This window comes from Strongylocentrotus purpuratus, unplaced genomic scaffold, assembly GCF_000002235.5.
Source record: "Strongylocentrotus purpuratus isolate Spur 01 unplaced genomic scaffold, Spur_5.0 spur5_scaffold_4, whole genome shotgun sequence".
Taxonomy (NCBI): domain Eukaryota; kingdom Metazoa; phylum Echinodermata; class Echinoidea; order Camarodonta; family Strongylocentrotidae; genus Strongylocentrotus; species Strongylocentrotus purpuratus.
Window position 1 is genome coordinate 1054454 of NW_022145610.1, and position 22138 is coordinate 1076591.

The window sequence follows — 22138 nt, forward strand, 5'->3', positions numbered from 1 at the left end:
CATGTGAGATATTATGTGTGTTTGTGTCGTAATGTAAGGATCACGTGCCAATAATACGTTTATAAAAAAGATGTGAGCAAATTATTTGTTAGGAAGAAATGTCTTGCATAGCAGATTAAGATCTGCCACGATACTCCCTTGCAGAATCGCCCAATTCAAGGATAAGATTTTAAGTCTCATCCATGAGGTTTCCGCTATGACAATGTTTACGAGGAGTTTAATTGTGATACTATTTATCAATCAATTTAGAGCCTGGGGTCACTCTTTCTCAACCACTCCAAAAAGGGTAGACTAACTCCCGGCATACAGTACATGCAATAGGCGCCCAATATAGCCGAAAATAAGGGACAACAATCGAACACCCCTTTCAGCTTCTGAGGCTCTCTGATTGGGGAATCATTGACCTGTGGCGGACAGGTTGGGTTAGGACCATCAGCTTTTGTGAGACCTACTATCAGGTCTATTCATTGATGTATACAATCGCCTTAACAACGAGTATCAAGCGAATCGTTACACGACAAGCCTAATGCCCCATGTGTACAGGAGCCTATATGGGACTATTATTACAGGGCCGCTTCGATCTATCTGTAAGGAACTGTTTCAGAAGAATATTAGGAGAGTGGAGAATTTAGTACAGTCTTGAGACAGTAGGAGAAACATCACCACGTATCGGATATAAACTTCGGCAAGATTCGGTCAATAACATTGGCTAGTTGAAGACGTCACTTACATGATCATGTGGTTTTTCGTCGTAAAGTGACGTCACATGTACCTGACATTCATGTTCTATTGTAAATGCCTTTGAATTGATCGTGAATCATAGGATATGATCGTCACTCACCATTTGTTTACAGCCAAAATATCCGCAACCTTTACGGAGGAAACATTGGGATAACCATTTGGGCTTCGGCAAGATGAAAACTTAGCGACCTATCAAGATTGGTTTCTAGCTATATAATTTACAGTTGTTTCCATCTAGACTATAAATTTAATTCAGTTCTATTGATTGACAGTGATATTCATCGAACTTTGTGATTATGGGGTCCGGTGCTTCTAAGAAAAAACCGGAGAGCACAGTGCAGAAGAAGTTGAGGTAAGTTTTATTATATATATCGTGGACTCAAATTTCCTTTCATTTGAGTTTCATATTTCAGATGATTGTTTGGATTCATAATACTTTTTTTAATGCGTCACTCATTGTTTAGTTAGAAAATGATAGTAAAACTATATAATCGTCCTCCCCCTCCTCATCCTTGTTCTTCTTCTACTGCTGCTACTACAACTATTACATGTCCTACTACTAGTTCTTCTTTTCTTCTTCTTCTTCTTCTTAATACCATCATTATTCGTAGTAGTATTTTCATTATTATAATTATTATTATCATTATTAGTATCATCATTAATTTTATTATTATCAATAAAATATTAGTAGTAGTAGTCAAAGTTGTAGTCGTAGTAGTAGTAGTAGAAGTAACAGTAGTATTACATATATTGTTATTGATATCATCACCATCATGAGTACTATTGTTTATTTTTGCTTTTCTTAATCTTTCATTTAATCTCCTTTCCCCGATGGATATCACAAATACACTTCGTTCCGATGTGCAATCTTGTAAATGGAAGGCAATATTGTATGAACGTGTATACAACGTTATAATGATGTCAATATCAACATGGATTATGGCTCAAAATCAGGGAGTATGATGACGCGAAAAATAGCCATGTTTGCCAAACTTGTAACTATATGCGTTTTTATTTTCATATCGTGGGTTCATTCTAATTAATCAATGTCTCAGAAAGTATGCAGGGGTCATTTTGATGTACTTAAAAAAAAAGTTACAGTGAATGATCAAATTAGTGATGCTATTATCTTCATATAATTTTCTCTGCTTTCTATTTTTAGGGCTGCAGCAGCTTTTAGCAGCGCGGGTAAACAAGCTCAAGAAAGGAGAGAGTTACAAGAGACAGAGACAGGTATGAATGAACTTGATATATTTGATATCCAATGTTCTACATAAGTGACAAACGGATCTATGAGGAATTCATACTTTAGTAATTTCTTATTTTCGTAAAAATTCGTAAAACTTGTCATTAACTTCACATATAAAACAATATTTTTCAACAATTAAAAATAATAAGAAAAAGTTTTTAAAAATGAATGAAATTATCAGTAATGATGACAATTTTTTGATGATGATGATGGTGGTGGTGGTGGTGATAATGATGGTGGTGGTGGTGGTGGGGATGGTGGTAGTGGTGATGATGATGATGGTGGCGGTGGTGGTGATGATGATGGTGATGATGATGGAGGTGATGGTGATGATTGTGGTGGTGGTGGTGGTGGTGATGATGGTGGCGGCGGTGGTGGTGATGATGATGGTGATGGTGGTGATGGTGATGATGATGGTGTTGGAGGTGTTGGTGGTGATGATGATGATGGTGGTGGTGGTGATGATGATGGTGATGGTGGTGATGGTGATGATGATGGTGGTGGTGGTGGTGGTGGTGATGATGGTGATGGTGGTGATGATGATGGTGATGGTGGTGGTGGTGGTGGTGGTGATGATGGTGGTGGTCGTGATGGTGGTGGTGATGATGATGGTGATGGTGGTCGTGATGGTGGTGTTGGTGTGGTGGAGATGATAACAAAAAATAATAACTCTTGCCTACATTACTAAATTCTATTTTTATTTATCATATTTTCATTTATTATCAATTCAAGATAAAACTATTGTAAAACTAGTAGTGTAATCAACTTCGTTTTGAAGACGTGTGTTTGCCATTGTATAACATGGGGTACAGTGAGCAACATGATTGTAGAGTTGGACGTAATCATTTGGGTGTTTAATTTGTTAAGAATGGTGAAAATAATAATGATCATCATCCTCATCATCGTCATCATCATCATCACCATCATCATCATCATCGTCATCGTCATCATCATCATCATCGTCATAAATGGGTCTTATTTACCCAGGGTAATTAAACACTTAATTAAAACCCTGCAATGTGGGCAAAACACACTGTCCAATAGTGTAAGTACCAAGCACGGCTCGAACCTGGAACCTCTCGTATGAGAGACAAGAGCCTTCCCCAATATACCAATGTGCTCCACATTCATAACTGGCAGTCCTGTTACTCTCCCAAGAAAGTTAATTATGTATTGATATAAGATGAATCAGTGGAGGTAAATCATGACCACGCCCTAATATTCAGCGAATTAATGACTCATCCCAAAATCCCTTCCAGCAGTTCAATCAAAATGGATGCCTACTGTTTGTAAACACATGAAATGAAATCAAATATAGGAGGAGCTAGTGGGAGGTCTTCGACACTTAAAAGTAATAAGATTAACTTCTTTACATTAGCCGCGGTTCTCGAAGAATATATATATACATATATTTTCTGCATTCTCGCTTACATTAACTTATAATCAAGGAAAGAATGGGGAGGGGGGTTGAAGATTTTGGTGGAAACTTGATTTTCCGCCGACCGAAGTGCCCCTCTAGACCGCTACCGCTTTACATGGAAGAAGCTCGTTATTCATAATGGTTGCAAAATATCTTCGCGCATCGTAGTACTAATATATCCCGTCTTTAAGCAATACTATGGCTTCTGTTGAAGGATGAGCAACAATCGAAGCTTTCCAGCAGTCTGCAGATCGTGATCTTATTGTTCCATGAATCGATTTAAGTTCCCTAATCTCTCTCTCTCTCTCTCTCTCTCTCTCTCTCTGATCTTTTCACAAAAGGGAATTCAAATTCCTTCTCTTGACGAGATTAATGTCAAATCATGCATTGACTAAACAAACGAATCCTCGGCAACACAGTATGAGTAAGCTCGCTGCAGGAGATACCAAGGACATAATGTTTAACGGAATTATATAGTCAGCTTTAATAAACAAATATATATATTTAAACAAACCACAAACACAAACAAACAACGAAACGGGTATTTTCGATAAATTTCAGGTTTCTCCCAACCCGTTTAGGATTCTTATAACTTGTAGTCTTTTACTATTTGTATTTTAAAAAGATTATTCCAAACAAACAAAGGACCTTTCTTTAACATCTTTATCAATAGGGCTTCAATTTATCAGTCATATTATTGATTGTCGTTTTGAAGAAGAAAAACAAGAATAAAATCCACAAAGTAGTAGTTGAAAAATACAGAGGCCTCGTAAATCAAGATTATTAACGTTTTTCCATTTCCTGGATATGTAAATATTTAGATTAGTTGCATAGTAGCAATGTTTGCACCCCTTTGAAATTACTCTTACCTTTCTAAGCACAACCTTGCCATTATATTTTATGTTGTATTCTTAATTGATTTTGTGTGAGTGTCTTTGGATCGACATTTAAACTACGTCAATTCAAACCACTGCCGCCACACAATGTGATTTCTACTCCATCTCTTTGTGTTTCTCGCTGAACATCAATGCTCGAGCTGTAAATAGAAAACCGTAATTGTTACATAAAACTGTTTGATTTGGAGAGATCGATATGCCCCTGACAGGGTATTGTTCTGTCATGGCCACGGTGACAAATCTTCTCTTCAGTCATTGTTCTATCGTATATTACAGTAGATTAACACGTTCCCCGTAGTCAAGTTAGCTCTAGGTACAGAACGGAGCCATTATATCGTATAAGAGAAGGGGAAACCCCGGTGTACACCCCAATCAGTTATACCTGGAGGAGAGACACGAGGGTTACAGTGATTCAGTTCGCTTTTTGTCTCCCAGGTACAAGTGACGACAAATTAATAATAATAATAGTTTTAAAAATATTAATAATATTAATGGCTCTGAATAGAGCGACCAAACAGGGTTTTTTTTTTGGTAATGATTATTTGTTTATGTTCATGTGCATTTAGTATTTGTTTTATACGGAAAATTAAAAATCAAATCAAACCAAACTTCTAAAACATTTGAAGAAACGAATTAATGAGTTTGGAAACAGGTTGATTTATTTATATTGATTAATTATCGTCATAATATTTTATGCTACCACCCGTTGAGAATAAATTATGTGCCATTCATGTTATAATGATATTTCCTAATCACCATGAATATCACTTTGTTACATAGACTTACAAAAGATGGTGAGGAAAAATAATTGAATAAATTCAAAGAAAGACCTCACTGTTGATTTCGGGGAAACATTACATCTAATCAGACACGCTCATCACAAGCTATAACACAAAACAAAGCATAACCAAGACTAATTACAAAATCAATAAAGAAGCGAGATAGCCTACACAATAAACTTGATAATCAATTATAGCTAATTGAGAACATTTTTGACGGCATATTAGCGTGACAATAAAGCGATTCATGATTGTCAGATAATGTGTGGTGTTCTGAAACTGATTTAATACAAAATATGAATGGAGCTGATCTGTGCATTAAACTATCTTAAGATGCTAGCAAACATTTACCAGCAAATTGATAAGCGTTCATGTGTGCTGACAGAGAGATATGCAAATTTTTTGATATATAGTCGTTTTCTTCATTTATTCTCCGTATGGCTCACAAAAAAAAGAGGCCTACACAAAATAACAATAATTAGGCCGGTACTACATGATTCCACTTTCAAGTCCACTTTCCATCGTTAACTCCGTTTCTCGTTGATTTATTTTGAGCTGTTTGTGTATACATATAACAAGCGTGGTTTGAGAACGTTCACTACTTTTCTTTCAATCAATGAACAACTTTGAGAATACCCGTAAATCTATGCTGGGTAGAACAAGCTATGACACAGAAAATCACGACGAGCGTGCTTCATTATAATAATATTAATTGTAAAAATCTAAATATAGACTCGATCTAGTTCGATATCAATATACACTGCACTTAATAATGACAGATTAATCTGAATACATCATATAGCCAGGAAATATCGATCGAAGAACAGTATACTGATAAGAACTTGTAATTACTGAGTTCATTGATAGGAAATTGACCTAATAACCCATCACTACCGTTATGAGAGTTAATCCTTCCATACCGTTAGCTAAACTTTTACTTTAAGAATATAACAATGCAACACTCGGCAGCCTGGTATGCATCATAATGCATGTATAGTGTCATCAAAGTGTAAATCACAGTTTGCGGGTTACAAGTTATAGTAACATGTTAATATTCATGTTTCATCAGCTATCTTTATTAGTCGTTTTATATATACTTGTATCATGTTTATTAGTTTTTAAAGTCCCACCCTTGTTCATCTTTACCTATCTTGACAATACATTATGTATAATAATTATTATCTTTTTCTTTTCCCCCATTTTTATTGACACAACTTACTGTTGATGCTATTTGCAGTTTTCTTTTAGTAATTCATCTTATTGTAAAAAGACCATTCAACATTTTTTAGATGAACAATAACAAGAAGTCCCAATTCCGGAACTGTAGATGAATATACAGGGAATTCCCGTGGTCATTCTCAAATCAAAATATTCCTACAACTGACAGGGCTGACGTAATCATGACGTAGTAATCTAGTCCTTTTCATGACGCATTGTTATATTGGGATGAACGAAGACACGACTCTCGAGTTCTTACATACAAAAGACTAACCAAATTAAATTTGTCGATCATCTCATTCACATCTATTCGCCTCCTACACACACAACACCATGCTATTTACCCAACTTCTTAACGAGGAACAGGTATCTCTAAATGAGCCTTGTGTATACAGCTCTTGAAAGTCATAGAAATACTTTTCATTCATACCTTGGTTCATTCATGGACCTACTGTAGTGTTGGCACCCGTTTAACAGACTTATTTGCTTATCCGTCTTGTGCACTTGTCACCAAGAGTGTTTACCCCTGCTTCTGAAAACGTGATACAAGATAATGACCTGATATTGAGATGAGTTTACAGTGATAGAATCAGAGTTTAGTCAATTTGGTCGCAAAATGGCGTATATTCTTTTGTTCTGATGTGCTCGCCCAATAAAGCAATATTCGTCAAATTATGCCAAACTCTCCTAATCAATGGCTCCGCATAGAATGGAATGGCGCCATCAACGAACTAAAATCACTCTGAGTTCAGTTTCCGCTTCGCTCCTGTTGCTAGGCAACTTACACCGGTTTTAAAGATCCATACTTTATTTTCTTCGAAACCTTTTTTCGCTTTCTTTCAGTCCAAAGAAATAATTTCAAAGCAATCAAATAATTTGAAACATTCATTGTGTTATGAAGTTGTTTCTCAAACACATGAATGATTGTAGTAACAGTGACTTTGTAATTATTCACGACTAAGGAAAGATACTTTGTGATTATCAACCTTTGCTATTATAAGCTTGTCTTCATTATCTACAGAAACGAATGGAAATGAAACAAAGACAGACACGTTCATCACACAACCAGACCGTGAGAAAGAAAATGGAGGACCCGTTGCCAATGACAACGAGAAAGTTGACTCAACACTTCAAAATGGCGTCACCACGAAGGACCCGGAGCCAGAAGATGACGAAGTCTTTGACAAGGTCACCAAAATTCAAAGGTAATTAATTTGTTGATTATTCGTTGGCATTTGATATAATAAGATTTTTGATTATTTATTTTGATTAAAAAGTAGAGTTTTGAAATACAAAAAGACTATATCAACGACATGACTAAAAGCTAACATTTCATATGCAATCCAGGCATCGCTCTTTTGTATAATGAGATACACAAATTAAACAAATTTAAACAAAATAATAACATGAGTTGTATTCAGATGAAAAACAAAAAAATAAACATTGCCAGCTATACTGTCTGCACAATAAATATATCTTGCAAGACAGATATTCTACTGTCTTGTGATGTTGCGTGATATCTACTACTACATAGCTCTATTATATCATCTTTCAAAGCACAACTCCGTGCCTGAATGATTAAGAATAAACAAACTATACATATTGAATTCATGTTACTCTTAAAAACCGTTTAGATACCACAACACAAAGTAGAAAGAAATGAATTCAAAGAACAGACCCCAAAATGGAAGCTAAACATAGCGACCATAAATGATTATGAATTATTCTGCAAACTACCGCGCATAACAATCAAGCCCCGCTGGCAATTAAATCATCTTTGTTAACATCATCAACTGTCATCCTTTTAATTCTTATAAAAAGGTCTCTAATTAAAAAAAATCTATAATCTTTTCCACGCAAAATCACAATAATGATTCTGAAAAGCAACAATGAATTTCCTTATCTATAGTAAGGGGCTTAAGATGACAAGAGCAACATTATTAATCACCCATTGTTTGATCGTTCGATAATTGTATTTATTCAAGCAGCATTATGAATATGATAATCAATGCGATTCACCAATGCAGTCAATGTAAACCTTCCAATTATTTGATGCTCTGAAGAAGCCATTGTTTGCAGTGGATTCAAGGATCAACTGCACTCAAATATGATGCACATTTCATCAGTTTAAATTGAAATTTATGATACCGTCATAGTAGTTTGTCAGCCAATTTTGAGAAATGGATAAATTGAACGACGTGCTATTAATATTATACCAGACTGTATTTTGATAGTATTGTCAATTTTAAAGTATTATCTGCCTGAATCTGTTTGTCATAAAGGATTCGCTTCATGTGCTTCAAAAAGTGAAATTCATTCAGACAGGCTGACGTATTATATCTATTATTGTGTGTAGTATATAACACTAAAAGCATCAAATATTCTGACTTGATAGCTGAAGAGCAATACGTTGTCACATTGACAAAAAAGTGATTTAGTAAAATTGGTTCCAGTTGATGGAGTAGATGGAATTACCATATACTGCCAATTTGATTAATTAGAAGCGAGTATCCATCGTGATATAGGTGCCTTGACGACGATCAACATTAATGATATTCATTGTATTGTCACATTAGAATCCACCTCTTTGCATGACTACACAAGTCTACAACTAGAGAGAAATAATGAGAGAGATGTGCATCCAACTGTTTACCTCCAGCCTCTATCAAATACACCAGAAGGAAATACTATAGTCAAGCAATAATTAATCAATGGCAACACTGAAATTTATTCTTGTTTCAATGAAAAGCGCTCTTTTATAATCAACTCCATTGAAATTGAACACCGATGGGATCGGCAATTGGATAATAACCCTTCGAATATCATCATCCTTGCGCACACGGTTCGGGACACGGTTGCGTCATTTCATCACTACCAATGTTGCTATTGCAGAAGAGTCGCTATTACTGATTCAGATTCAAGATACAAGACTTCAGGATAATACTCCATATCTGTGTATAAGCTTTATTGTTCCGTCGTGCCACATCTTCCTATTTTGAGGAAATTATTCAGACTAACTTTAATTAATTTAAAGATGTCTCGTCAATCAAAGTGGAGCAATTTTGAAATATATCTTTACAGTGTCTTTCGAGGATATCAGGATAGGAGAGCATTACAGAAACAAAATGAGATGGCCATCAAAATACAGAGGTAAGTTAATCAACAGTAAATATTACTGAAAATATTGAAAATTAAATCAAATGATGAAAACAATAAAGATGCCTAATTAGTTTCTGGTGATCTTTGTTGATTACTAGTAACAGAAAAATACATTTTGATAAATCAAGGAAAACTGTCTCGGAGCTAGCTACGAGGTATTCTTCGAGGCTGTTTACGTACAGTTAACAAATAAATTATTCATACCCTTACCAAGTTTTGTAATTTTTGAAATATGTGAAAAGTGATTTGTATTGGTTTATGTTTCTTTAAAAATGTGACATATCAAAGCTTACATCTAAAAGTACCGGTATTCAACAAAGGCCCAACTCAACCAGTCCACATTTCGTTCTTGAGTTAGGAAAAACACCCCCCGCCCCCCAAAAAAGAAATATATATATATATATATCAACTTTACAAGGGGTATAAATAATTTAGTTGTTAACTGTAGTAATAAAATGTTTCATGAAGTTTTTTTAAAAACCATCAAAGTTATAGTAATATCGAGAATACTTGGATTTTCTAACCATCACAATTATCATTAAGAGGCAAAATAGAGTAAAATTATGTAACTACACAAACATGACATGCAGCCAAAATTGCTTGTTCCATGGATTACTTTAGTCTTATTTGCTAAGAAGATCCTACTCCACATGGAATTTGAAGAAAACAAAACACGACATATGACCTGTTTTACCTTTACCACTACTCCAAATTATTTTTAAGGGATAGGTGAACACTGTTTTCAACCATAATATTCTTTTCAAATTCTACTTAATTTCAAGACTTTGAAATGTCTGACATCAAGCTGTAGAGTCAAGATCATAAAGTATTTTTCCGTTTAACAAAGTGACTAGCAAAAATGATGACAGAGTAAGTGAGTGTTGTTGCATTATCATCCGGAGACTACTTCCAGATGTATTTTTGGAACGCATTGTTTCGTGGAGTCAATGTAGGTTCGATGTCAAATTTGATTTTTTTTTTTTTCTTCAAACTTTTAATATATGAATATTCCTATTTCTCAGCAAACGAGATGTGAATATGAAAAGAATATCATCATGATTAATATGATTATAACACTTAAACGTTAACATCAAATCGTCTATTTCTCGCTCACCAGGCAATTTCGTCGCCATCGTTCTTCGATATTGAGCGAAAGCGACGTTCAAGAGGCGTTGAGATCATCTCCACAACCTGTGATCCCTTCCGTTCCAGACTACGAGAAAACAACTGTGAAGAAGCTCACCATAGAAGAACAAATGAAGAGTGAGCTTTCTTATCTTTCATTTCCTTTATTCATCTATATTTCTTTCTTTCTTTTTAGTCCTTCTACTGATCTAGAAAGGGGGCAAAAGGCTCACGATTTATAGTTCTCTTTATTGATCTCATTACTTATTTTTTTTCTCTCTCCCTCTCTCCCCCTCTCTCTTTCTTTCTCTCTGACACAGTCGTTTCTGTCTCTGTAGTTACATATTTCTCAATTTCTCTTCCTCTCCCTTCCTTTTCCCTCTTTCCCTTTCCCTCTCACCCCTCTCTCTCCGTGTCCCTTCATCTCTCTCTCTCTCTCTCTCTCTCTTTCTTTCTCTCTCTCTCTCTTTCTTTCTCTCTCTCCCCCTTTCTCTCTCTCTCTCTCTCCCTCTCTCCCAGATCGTCCTTCTTTCAGCTGTATTTGTGAAATATTTATATCTTTTGACTTACCAGTAATTCCTTTTACCTTCCCATACGTGGTTTTTATCTACCATAATTATAGTTCGACAAGATGAAATGAAGCAATTTCACAGAGGTAAAGGGCATTATGTACTCATGTCATATAAGTCCATATTAATCATTAATCCAGCGCAACAACCATCATCATTTCCATTATAAATTTATAGATATTATATACATTCCTATTTTAGTATTGTGAACTCGTGAATATTAAAGTTTTCTACCGTAATTTTGTTAAGCAATATGTGCATACATAAGCATGGGTCGTTGTTTGTTTTGTCTTCATTCCACCCTTTAAAACATTCATCCCATAAATCATTACGCATTTGTTCGAAATAGTTACACAATCATATTAATATTGTAATACATTAATTATCACTATAGTCGTATGTTATATATTTCATTATATCAAAAGCGTATATGGACTGAAAAGTGATAAGCGCTATATGCAAGTATCGTTTATTATACAAAAATATATTTTAAAAAAGATGGAAAAAGTATCGTTTATCATGCATTTAACTAAAGATAATTGTGGCTGGACGACCCGGGGCAAACTGTATCTAAAAAATGAAATATTCTGGTTGTAGATCTGGGGAAAATAGAGATATATTCAATCCTTCAGGAAATATCTGAAACCCTTTTTTTTTAAATGCAGTAAGATGTGAGTCTGTAATGTGAAACATTTCAATGGACGGAAACGCGAAATATCTATGAAGTAAATCATCTAACGCATTATATTGACATCATTGATTCATTTCATATTCATATTCAAGGAATGGGTTTAATGCATTTGGTGAAGGAAGATAACAATAAATAGGAAAATAAATTAAAAATGGGCAAATAAAGTAGTTGCAATGTTACAAATAAAGTAGTGCACAAAAATCAGGCTATTTCAAATGCAATAAAACTGCAATTGGAAGGAGGAAAAGAGACAGAGGATTAAATAGTTCCTTTCTCATAATCAACTTGCGCTGCTTGCTTTTGTTCGGGCCTAAAATACAATGATCATATTTGATTTGGTATGGGGCTTACGTGAGGCTGGAGTGTATAAGTAGTATATGTGGCGACTGTTTTGGTATGTATTTAAAACCAAATTGCGAACATTAATACCCATCATCATTGTGAGGGGCATGAACGCAGGGATGATGTTGCTGGATATCTTTGAAATGAAAGTTGTTTGGGGGATATAGAGGTGTCGTGGTCGAGTGTCGATCACAAGGTCCGCGGTTCGAGTCCCGCCGCGGCCTTAATGTCCTTTGGCAAGACATTGATCTACATTTGCCACACTTAACACAGGTGATGTAAATGGGTACCTGGCAGAAATTACTACCTTGAAATACGGGGTAATAATCTCGAAGTTTGGAAGCGCTTAGCGACTTAATTGTAATTCGCGCTAAAAGCTGAGTATTATTATTATTATTTTATAGTAGGTCCGTCCCCATAGACTCGCGAATGAGGTAGGATAAAAGAACTCCCGTAACATTTTTTTCTTCAATTGTCTACCTCAGAATGTATTTCGTGGCTAAAGGCATTTTGTTATAATCTTGTTATTCGCTCATCTGTATTCATACACAGTTCTATCTGAACGGAAGGAGCATCGAAGACAGAGAGCACGTGCATGGCGTGATACGCAAGGGACTGATACTAAAGACAAGGAATTCAAATTTGAGATCGGTAAGTGCCTCACATTATTAATATTGGAAAGTGTGATTATTGTAATCATTTATTCATTAATGTATTGAATGTTTGTTTGCTAACCGTCAATTGATTTATTTGCAAAATGAGTATCATGATTGGCTATAGGGAGATGGGACAAACTTGTACCCTTTGCTTCACGGAGGTCCCTTCCCCCACATAACACCAATATAGGACCCAGAACTGAACCTTGTGGTATATTATGATAGCAGACTGTGATTTGATACCATTGACCACAACTAGTGCATTCGACAGGAGATATGACTTTTGAACCAAAACGAAATTGTTTATTAAAACATGTCTTGCCGTCAAACATGGAATATACATGTTTTACAATGCAAGTAAAATATATTATTAATACAAATTAAAGCAGACAATGAAATAAAACCTGCGATTCCTCTGTCATCATAATGTTCAAGTTTAATTACAAGGATATCGAGGTCAATGGTGTCAAATCGAAGAATATTCCAATAAAGGCAGTATTTACCTTTGTCAATAATTTATATCGCTTGTAGATTTTTGTTAGGAAAGCCAATTTTCTGTGAGATCAAAATGTTTCTTTGCAAAAGAAAATTATCTAAATAGTTATGTAATAGTTTCGTATTATTTTCTTCAATTCTTTTGAAAATATTAGGCCAAGTTTCGGTTTCCATTTCCCCCTCATGATGAATTATTTTTAAAGATGCTCTATGTTATGAAACTGAACTCTTCCTTTCTTATACATAATTGATGTAATTGTGTTGTTCGTACATCAAATCTATTGGCATGCTAATAAGCTTGATAATTTAGGTCACTTTTGATACATGCATTGGAGCATTATACATCGGGACGTGTGATGGAATAATGCCATTTTATATTTGCGCGCGAATATGAATAGAAAAGTGAAAAGGAACGCTCTCTAAGAAGGGCAGATTTTGGCAGACTATACTGTTTTAATTATTAGTTTTATTCATATTTCTTCCATTTAAAATTTTTTAGATAGTGAAATCGAATCATTTTAGAATATGGGTCTGTTTTAATACCGCTTACAATATAATTATAAATGGGTCATATCAATGCGTGCTTCTATGGTCTTTGTACGTGAAGGTATCGTGTAATTGATTTTAACAGCAGACTGTTTTCAATCAATATGCGTGACGTCATAAGTCACAAAGGTAACCTTTGGAATGCATTCTGCTGTTCGATGGCGTTCTCGTAGGTTCATGAATATGTATGAGGTATTCCGTGTGTCGTACATTTCGGATGGGACAATATGATGTCTTATATTCCTCTTTGTCTGTCTCGTTTTTATGCAACTTTTTTCTTGTTCAGCCTTTCTTGTTGGAGCAACAACAAATGAGTAGACTCTGTCAAAAACAGAACCATATAGGAAGTCTGTACGAGTGGGAGCTGAGGCTATGAACAAATATTTCAATATTTTTAATATATTTTTTTGGTAATCAAATTGTTTCCAGGTAAAAAGACGAAACAAGAATTTGGTAATTTCCAGGACGAGATTACAGAGCTGAAATGGTATGCAGAACAACAGTTAGAGATAACGTTATGTGGAGGCAAAGAATATGTCCCTCCCAGAATACTGGTAGGTGCTTTTATTTCTTTCTTCTTTTTCTTCTTATCTTCTTCTTCTTCTTCTTTTTGTTCTTATCTTCTTCTTCTTCTTCTTCTTCTTCTTCTTCTTCCTTTTCTTCTTCTTCCTTTTCCCCATCGACTCAACCTCATTGTGATCATGGTGATAATTCTATTCAAGTAAGAATTTTCAAAAAATTCCGAGGATAAATCTGTTTATAAAACAACAATTGCAAAAACGAACGAGAGAAGGATTGATATAAAATAATGGTTTGGTACGTGGAGTAATTTAGGCCTACTCGGAAATAATAAAGTCATCATGCCACAATGGAAGAAATTGTTCTCTTTATCACCTTTAATTGATTTTGATGTATCTCATTGATATAACATTTAGTAGCATTTCTAGCATAGGGTCAAGACGTTGTATGTCTCTGTTTGAAGTCACTTACAAATTATTTGATAACATTTTCAGAATGGGTTAAAGCCATGACACCTTAAAAAGGGTATATATTCCACTATGCCCCCCCCCTCGTCTGTAGGAACATAAAGCCATGATTGTATTCAACCCTAAAATATCAATATCTATAATGTTTTTAAATTTTGATAATTTGTTTTGTTAAAAAAATATATTGCAGCTCATATCATCCAAGGTGCCCAAGGCGGAAGTACTAGAAGAAACGAAAAAGGAAGAGGGTATCATTGTTATCCGTTACGTAAGTATAAATCAGTTATCTGTTCATTGTATCATTTTATTCGAAATGCAACATTCATTATGATCTTAATGAGAAGAAAATAACAATAATGATATGATTATAGTTTTACGAAAACGCTACAATGCTGTATCCTGATTCATAAGTTGATGAGGACATGGCATTTATATATGCTTGATGTTCTGTTATATTTTGCTTATTTCATCAATCATTTAGCTCAAACTCTTTTTATCCTATCCGATTTGTATCAACGTTTTCTTTTTGTTCAATAAAGGAATACAGCATTGTTTGTAATTTTCTCTGAAGAGAGTGAATGTTGTGCAGTTGTTAAAAAGTATTTTAAAAATTGTGTAGTAAGATCCGTGACCAAAAGCTTGACCCTCCTTTGGCAATGCATTGAAATCATTTCAGTCAACTCAATGACTAACTCCATGTTTTTAAAAAAGACAAAAGAAAACAAATTGAGAAGATACAAATAATTAAAATCCTAAAGTAAAACAAACAATATTTTCTGTTCAACATAATGAAATATTTTTTTGTTTGAATCCACCCACTTCAGGACTTCAACAACGATACGTTTGATACGTTAATAGGTGAGTAATCGTACAGATTCAAAGTAAATTATTATCTAAATCATATGAAAATTTAATCGAAATGAAGAATAATGAACAATGTTAATAATGTAATCTTTCCTATAACATAGCTGCTACTAAACAAATAAATGCGCTTTACAAAGTATAGTACATTCTTATCCCAGCTGTAGCCGAGCGACCGTGATAATAACAAAGCATCTCTTCATACCGAATATGTTTACTGTACCTGGGTTAAGGGTGACAAATGTAGATTAATGCCTTGAAAAGGACATTAGTGTCGTGTCCAGTGCAAGGCGTAACTGTTTGAGAGAAAAATTACTCTTTCTGGTTTGTTGTACATTGATAAATTTTGCTTCGTGGGACCTATTTAATCATACAAATATAATTATAAGAGTAGCATTCTTTATGCCATGTTGAAACCGTCGAGGCTCATTTTTAACCATCGAGGCTCATTTTTAATGTACTTCGATGTACAGAGTGCACGAAATGAAACCTATTTTGATATTGCTGTGTTAATCTATGTAAATAATTGATGACTTATTGTCGTTCATTTATAATTGATTGATAGGTAATCATTGTTAATTGATTTGTTAATGGATCAAATGATTAGAATGCTTTCGATGTAACAGGTAAATGCCGCGATGAGTATAATTAGTCGTGCATCATCTGTATCGCTTCCATTAATATTTTAGATGCGATACGGGTCAACTTGGAAGCCTATAAACCTGGATGTATGGCCCAGTCTCTGTGTCTCTATGCTCAAGTAAGTAGATGTGAATTGTCTTTAGATGTATTTTAAGTTAATACATTCTAGTAGGCCTATGTGGCTCTATATTTATTCTCAACCTATGTCAAAAGCTATTTTAAATTTACAACGGCGTTGCTAGAGGTATCGTATGATGACCTCCCTATTCAAATATTCGTATAGTCGGCAAACACCAGATATTGGCAGATTCACAAATTAAGGCACGTTATAATCATCTTCGACGGTTTAAAAAAAATGAGAATCTTTGCTGGTATTTGGTTCCCCAAACTGGCTTTCAGTTCGACGTGTCTGCAAGTTATTTTCGATCCTCTCAAAATAGGCTATTCTGGCAATTTAGAATGGCCTTGGGTAGTAGTATTTAGATTCATGTTGTTCTGGAGATTATTTAGAGTTAAGAATTGATGCAATATTAATATTTGTATGTGATACCTTGAGTGGTATTCCAGTCACACAAACGAGACCGACGAAATACCAACAAATTGATCGAAGAGAAAAATCCCATTACTCTGAGTGGCAATGACTTTTCAGTAATCTGTTGGTTTCTGGTCAACTGGGCTCAGAGGTCGGAAGGTGTGGCTGGGTCACTGGGATGTTATCAGAATTGCATATAATATATAGCATTATATTATATATAACTATATGAAATATTTGAGGATTGGTTGATTTCATCTTTTTTTCTTCTCTCGTTGTTTTTGCCAGGGTGGGCCAGGTTATTTGTACATGTTGAAGAAGAAGGTTCTAACGACAGCTAAGCTGAAGAAAGAAAACGAGGCAGACCAAGTCAGGTATATATACAAGGGAGAAAGATTGGGTTGGGATGTGGAAGGGGTAGGGTAGGGGGTAGGGGAGGAGGATGAGATGGGAGGGGGAGAAAGGTTACGTATGGGTATTGGGGAGGGGGAGAGGATGAGCTGGGATGAAGGACCCGAGGGATATCTTAGTGGGAGGGGGAGGAGGCATTACTCGTGTCATCTTGTTTATTCATTTCGTATCCTAGGATATATCAGATGCAAAGTATTATGTTTACAATCAACAGCTCAAAATATCTTTGTGATTTCCAACGATTAATATCAGCAAATACTGTTATTTTTATGGAGCTATTAAAATTATTACAATGGATAAGTGATAAAATATTTGTTAAGAGTAATCGGTTTGTCGAAAGATTGCACTTACTTAGATTCCTGTTAGATTTTAGACACTTTATCTTTGGGCCCAGTCATTTAGGAATATATATTTCCCTGCAGAACTAGTGACGCATAGCTCCTAGATTAGTCTTGTTTTCTTGATCGATTGTCGATGTGCTGTAGTCTTCTCATATTTTCTCTTTTCTCCCGTCTTGTCTAGTCTCGTCTCTCGATTTTGTTGTTGTTGTTGTTGTGTGTGTGTACACTTTTTGTTTCTTATACCACCTTTTTCCAAATGTATTCTTAGCTAGTCACAAATATGTACTTCCATCATGTTTATCTTGTTGCTTATTTATGTACCAACCAGAGGGGACCCTAAACTTACAAGCTCTGCTTTTACCAGGGTCTCCTCGTCTTCCTTTTTGTTCATTCTGTTCATTGCCATAATTTGTTTTTGTTTTGCATTGTAAATGTGTAATGATCTAATGTAATGCTCTATGTGACATTTGAAAGAAAGGCGAATAAATATCTTATCTTATCTTATCTTATTTGGTTAGGTTTTGGAAGGAGCTTGGTAAGATGATGAGTCGGATTCATCCCGAGGACACTGTCATTCATATCATGGGCTGTAATATACTCGGAAGTGAAAGCGGTTTACAGGTAAGAAACAACCGCTAAATTTTGAACAAATATACTTTTAGATAATCAATTATATCTTTGTAAATGTTAACTCTTTTGTAATTGCGCAGAATATCGATATTCATTTCTTTCAGGTCATGATTCATTAACGTGACATTTACGTTGAATGTATTATTCGTCATAGATAACTAATGTGGGTAAATTTCTAATCTACTTTTAATGTTTTACTGTATATGGGCCTAATGAAATAACGGTCTACTAATTTTATAATACAAATAAATAATAAATTATTTTGTAAATTATGTTTTATGTCATGAGTTATAAAGGAGAGGACTCTTTGAGGAAATGTCTAATAAAACAAACATGATAGAGGTAAAACAGAAAGGAGAGAGAGAGAGAGAGAGAGAGAGAGAGAGAGAGAGAGAGAGAGAGAGGGAGAGAGAAGCATGGATCGCCTTTTGACGAACATCAGCCTACACAAAATAGGATTTCCTAGATTTCATCCAGTCTTCCGGATTTATAGAGCAAGTACATATATATTATTCAGTTCTACAGATTGTAATTTTTTTATTGAATGGTTATTTATTCTTGCAGTTGTTTGATGATCTTGAAGATCTAATGCGACCCAACTTCGTACGATTTGAATCACCTCTAGAACTTAGCCAAGAAGGTAAGAAGCCCATAAATGTCATGTATATTTATTTCTGATTTCATCCATTACAAAATGCCATTAGGCATATACATACTATCTAAGAAACATCAGAGTGGTGAAGTGTGACGTCATCAAAAATCTAATTTTAGAATTTCTCAATTTTTTCTTCATTTTCCGAAAGAGCATAAAAAATTATGTCCAAATGTCGAAAATCAATTGAATATGTTAAGTATTGACAGAGATATGACCATCTGATTAAATATACTCCCCATATGAGCTCAGTGTTATATGCTCTGGCTCCTAACCACTAGGAGCCAGAGCATATAACACTGAGTTCCCATAGGACATATATTTATTCAGATGGTCATATCTCAGCCAATATTTACATATTGAATTGGTTTTCGAAATTTGGACATTATTATTTATGCTCTTTCGGAAAATGAAGAAAAAATTGAGAAATTCTAAAAATAGATATTTATGACGTCACAGCTTCTGTACTCTATACAGGGGGGTATTTCATAAAGCTGTGCGTAAAGTTACGCATGACTTTACGAACGCCTTGGATATGAAGTGTCTAGATAGGATGCCCAAAGCTTTTCCTGATATTTCCAATAACCTCAATTAAATTATGACAAAAATTATACTTTGCATTGAAAATGTTTGTTATAATAAGAATGTTAATCTACATCTGCACAGTTCAACTTTAGTTGTTGCAGTTAAAAATGATTGAGCATCCCATTTGGCTTTTCATATATAAGTCGTTCGTTAATTCATGCGTAACTTTACGAACAGCTTTATGAAACACTCCCCATGATTTAAAAAAAATATATCATACATGATGAAAATTGATAATTATAGAGCACAGATAACAATAACAGGCCCTCACCAAAATAACATACTTTGAAATATTACTTGAGGGATATTTGCTGTTTATTGTATCTTGTGATTAGTTTTAAGAGTATTCTATCGAGCTAAGTGCTTGGTGCCATGTGGTATAGAAAACTATGATAAAAGATATAATAATAATAACATCGACTAGAATATTTAGGAGCGCTAAAAAAATAAGTAGGCCTACCATAGTGCTTACAAATACAAATATATGAAAAGAGGATAAAAAATGTACAGTCTCACAGGAGGAAGTAGATCACTGTGGGAAAAGATAAGTTTTGAGGGATCTGTTGAAGGTGGCGAAACAGGTAATTTATGATGTAATCATGGTGATTTATGTTGATTAATGTACTCTTATCAGTCTCTTTTTTAATGTAAAACATTATATCATGTCTTGTGTGGTTTTGAATAAATGAACTTGATATATAGAGTATTTAATTCACCTCCTTTCAATAAAATTTTAATTTTGTCTCTTTCTCTAGGTGCTCAGATGGTCAGCACTTATTTCAGTCCCGCCAAGTACCATCTCTGGAAGTCATCTAAGTACTCTAAATCTGAACTCATACTTCCTCCGAGCATGAAATGATGAGGGCATCATCTAACATCACTACTATGACAACGGATTCACGTCCGCGTTGTATTTGCAATAACTTATCGCAAGAGGTTGGGAGCATTCATATCCAACTATAGCCCTGAAGTATATTAATACAGTCAAACCTGTCTACAACGACCATCCAAGGGAAACGCAACAAGTGGTCTATGTAGACAGGTTCCTTTAGTGCATGTGTCAATGAGAAACCATTTTTAAGGGAGACACAAAATATGGTCCTTGTAAGTTGTAGACAGGTGGTCTTTGTAGACAGGTGGTCACTAAAGCAGGTTTAACTGTATCATAAGATAAAGTATGAACGGAATATCCTTTGAGATGCAGGCCTTCCTCACTTTCTCCTTTGCTACTTATGATGTAAAGGCCACGTGTGTGATCCTGGGCTTATCCTTCGAAGATCCTGTCGAGGCAGAGCCGGATGGTGTTCGATGACATCTCTCTACGAGGGATCCATCTGATGATAACCAGAAAAACCCAGTAGTTGCTCGACTGTCTCCTGACACTTCTCACCCGGGCCCTTTGGAACTCCATGGAACACTAAGTTGTTTCGTCTGCTCCTGTTTACCAGGTCGTCTATATTTTCTATCTCTTCTTTCTCCCTCTTCAGCCTTTTCAGCTCCACCACCATGCACACATCATCAATGCAATTAGAGCAAGCAGTGATCTTTTCTGCATTTTCATCAAGCTTCACCTTGAATTTATCGAGCTCTTAACAAGTAGCAGTTCCATTCGCTGCTTTAGATGAGAGATGCTAGGTGTTTCACATTTGAAACTTCTGCTTGAAGACTGCACTGGCGGTAGACATAACTGTTTCCTCCTTGAGTAGGTTCCATTTTTTCGAAGCCATCTCAGTATTTTTGTTCTAATTTTCAGGCGCACCAAGAGGTCTTTTGGGTCTCATCATATATCAATCAAATATTGAAAACAAGAGTCAACAAATCATCACAATTGCTTACCACCGTGACCTCTGGTTGAGTTGGGATTGGTGAAAATTCAGTGATAAAAATGAAGGCATGTTTTCATTCAATTCAGATATGGCGCTCTCCAGCCCTGAAGTATTAATATCATAAGATAAAATATGAACAAACAAGATGAAACTAAAAGGATTCATGCAATTTGTCCATCGCAAGTTAGACAATTAGACCTATTTGTTTTACAGGGTCACATTATTTTGATATCAAACTTAACTCGAGTTGTTTTGGACCAATCTTAACTAGGGGCCACAGTAAATAACAAGTGGAACACAAGCATGAAATGAATTTGCCTTCAACTCCAAGAATAAGAACGCAAAGTTATTTGAATGATATTAGATTATTTCAATAACAGTCAAGATCGCATCTACTTTGAAAATCAACTCAAGGGCGATTTAAATACCCTATTGTATATCACATAGAAATCCTATTGAGATTACCTTCGGTTTATTTTTCGAAAGGAGTTGCAATCCTGTTTAATGTAAATCATATAAGAATAGATAGGAAATGAGTGACATATACTCATCCATGCAGGCGCTTGTTTTAGATGATTTTACAGCCTTTTGAATAACCTTCTAGCAAGTGTAAATGTTTGATATCATTAGTAAGAAAGGGTCTCGTAACAAATCAAGGGTTTCTTATATAGTGGTTGTTTGGGCAAGGTGTTGCGTTGTGGTGTGTTATTAGGAACTTTTAGATTTGCACGTCGACATAGTGGACTGCTACGTGTGACATCTTTTACGGCCTTAAAAGGACGTCAC

At 35.0% G+C, this 22138-nt stretch overlaps 1 protein-coding gene across 2 annotated transcripts; it reads left to right on the forward strand.

Annotated features, from left to right (window-relative positions):
* The first annotated feature begins 344 nt into the window (after positions 1-344).
* Positions 345-21152, forward strand: LOC752197 (NMDA receptor synaptonuclear signaling and neuronal migration factor). 2 transcript variants are annotated; one of them, XM_011680804.2, is made up of 15 exons: positions 345-1093; positions 1904-1974; positions 7325-7508; positions 9385-9453; positions 10580-10725; positions 11210-11242; positions 12742-12840; positions 14316-14440; positions 15063-15140; positions 15697-15730; positions 16423-16493; positions 17196-17281; positions 18178-18280; positions 18854-18929; positions 20282-21152. In XM_011680804.2, exons 1-15 carry the CDS (start codon positions 1038-1040, stop codon positions 20383-20385), a joined length of 1335 nt encoding a protein of 444 aa, XP_011679106.1. In that variant the 5' UTR covers positions 345-1037; the 3' UTR covers positions 20386-21152. The 2 variants fall into 2 exon arrangements, with proteins under 2 accessions (XP_011679106.1, XP_003726842.1); XM_003726794.3 differs by lacking the exon at positions 11210-11242 and having other exon boundaries at positions 348-1093.
* Positions 21153-22138: the final 986 nt, after the last annotated feature.

Excerpts from the sequence above, each read along its gene's own strand:
- LOC752197 (XM_011680804.2), top strand. The coding sequence starts at position 1,038 with ATGGGGTCCGGTGCTTCTAAGAAAAAACCGGAGAGCACAGTGCAGAAG. Across the intron at positions 1,094-1,903 it reads ACAGTGCAGAAGAAGTTGAG|GGCTGCAGCAGCTTTTAGCA; the intron begins GTAAGTTTTATT and ends TTCTATTTTTAG. Across the intron at positions 18,281-18,853 it reads GAAGTGAAAGCGGTTTACAG|TTGTTTGATGATCTTGAAGA; the intron begins GTAAGAAACAAC and ends TTATTCTTGCAG.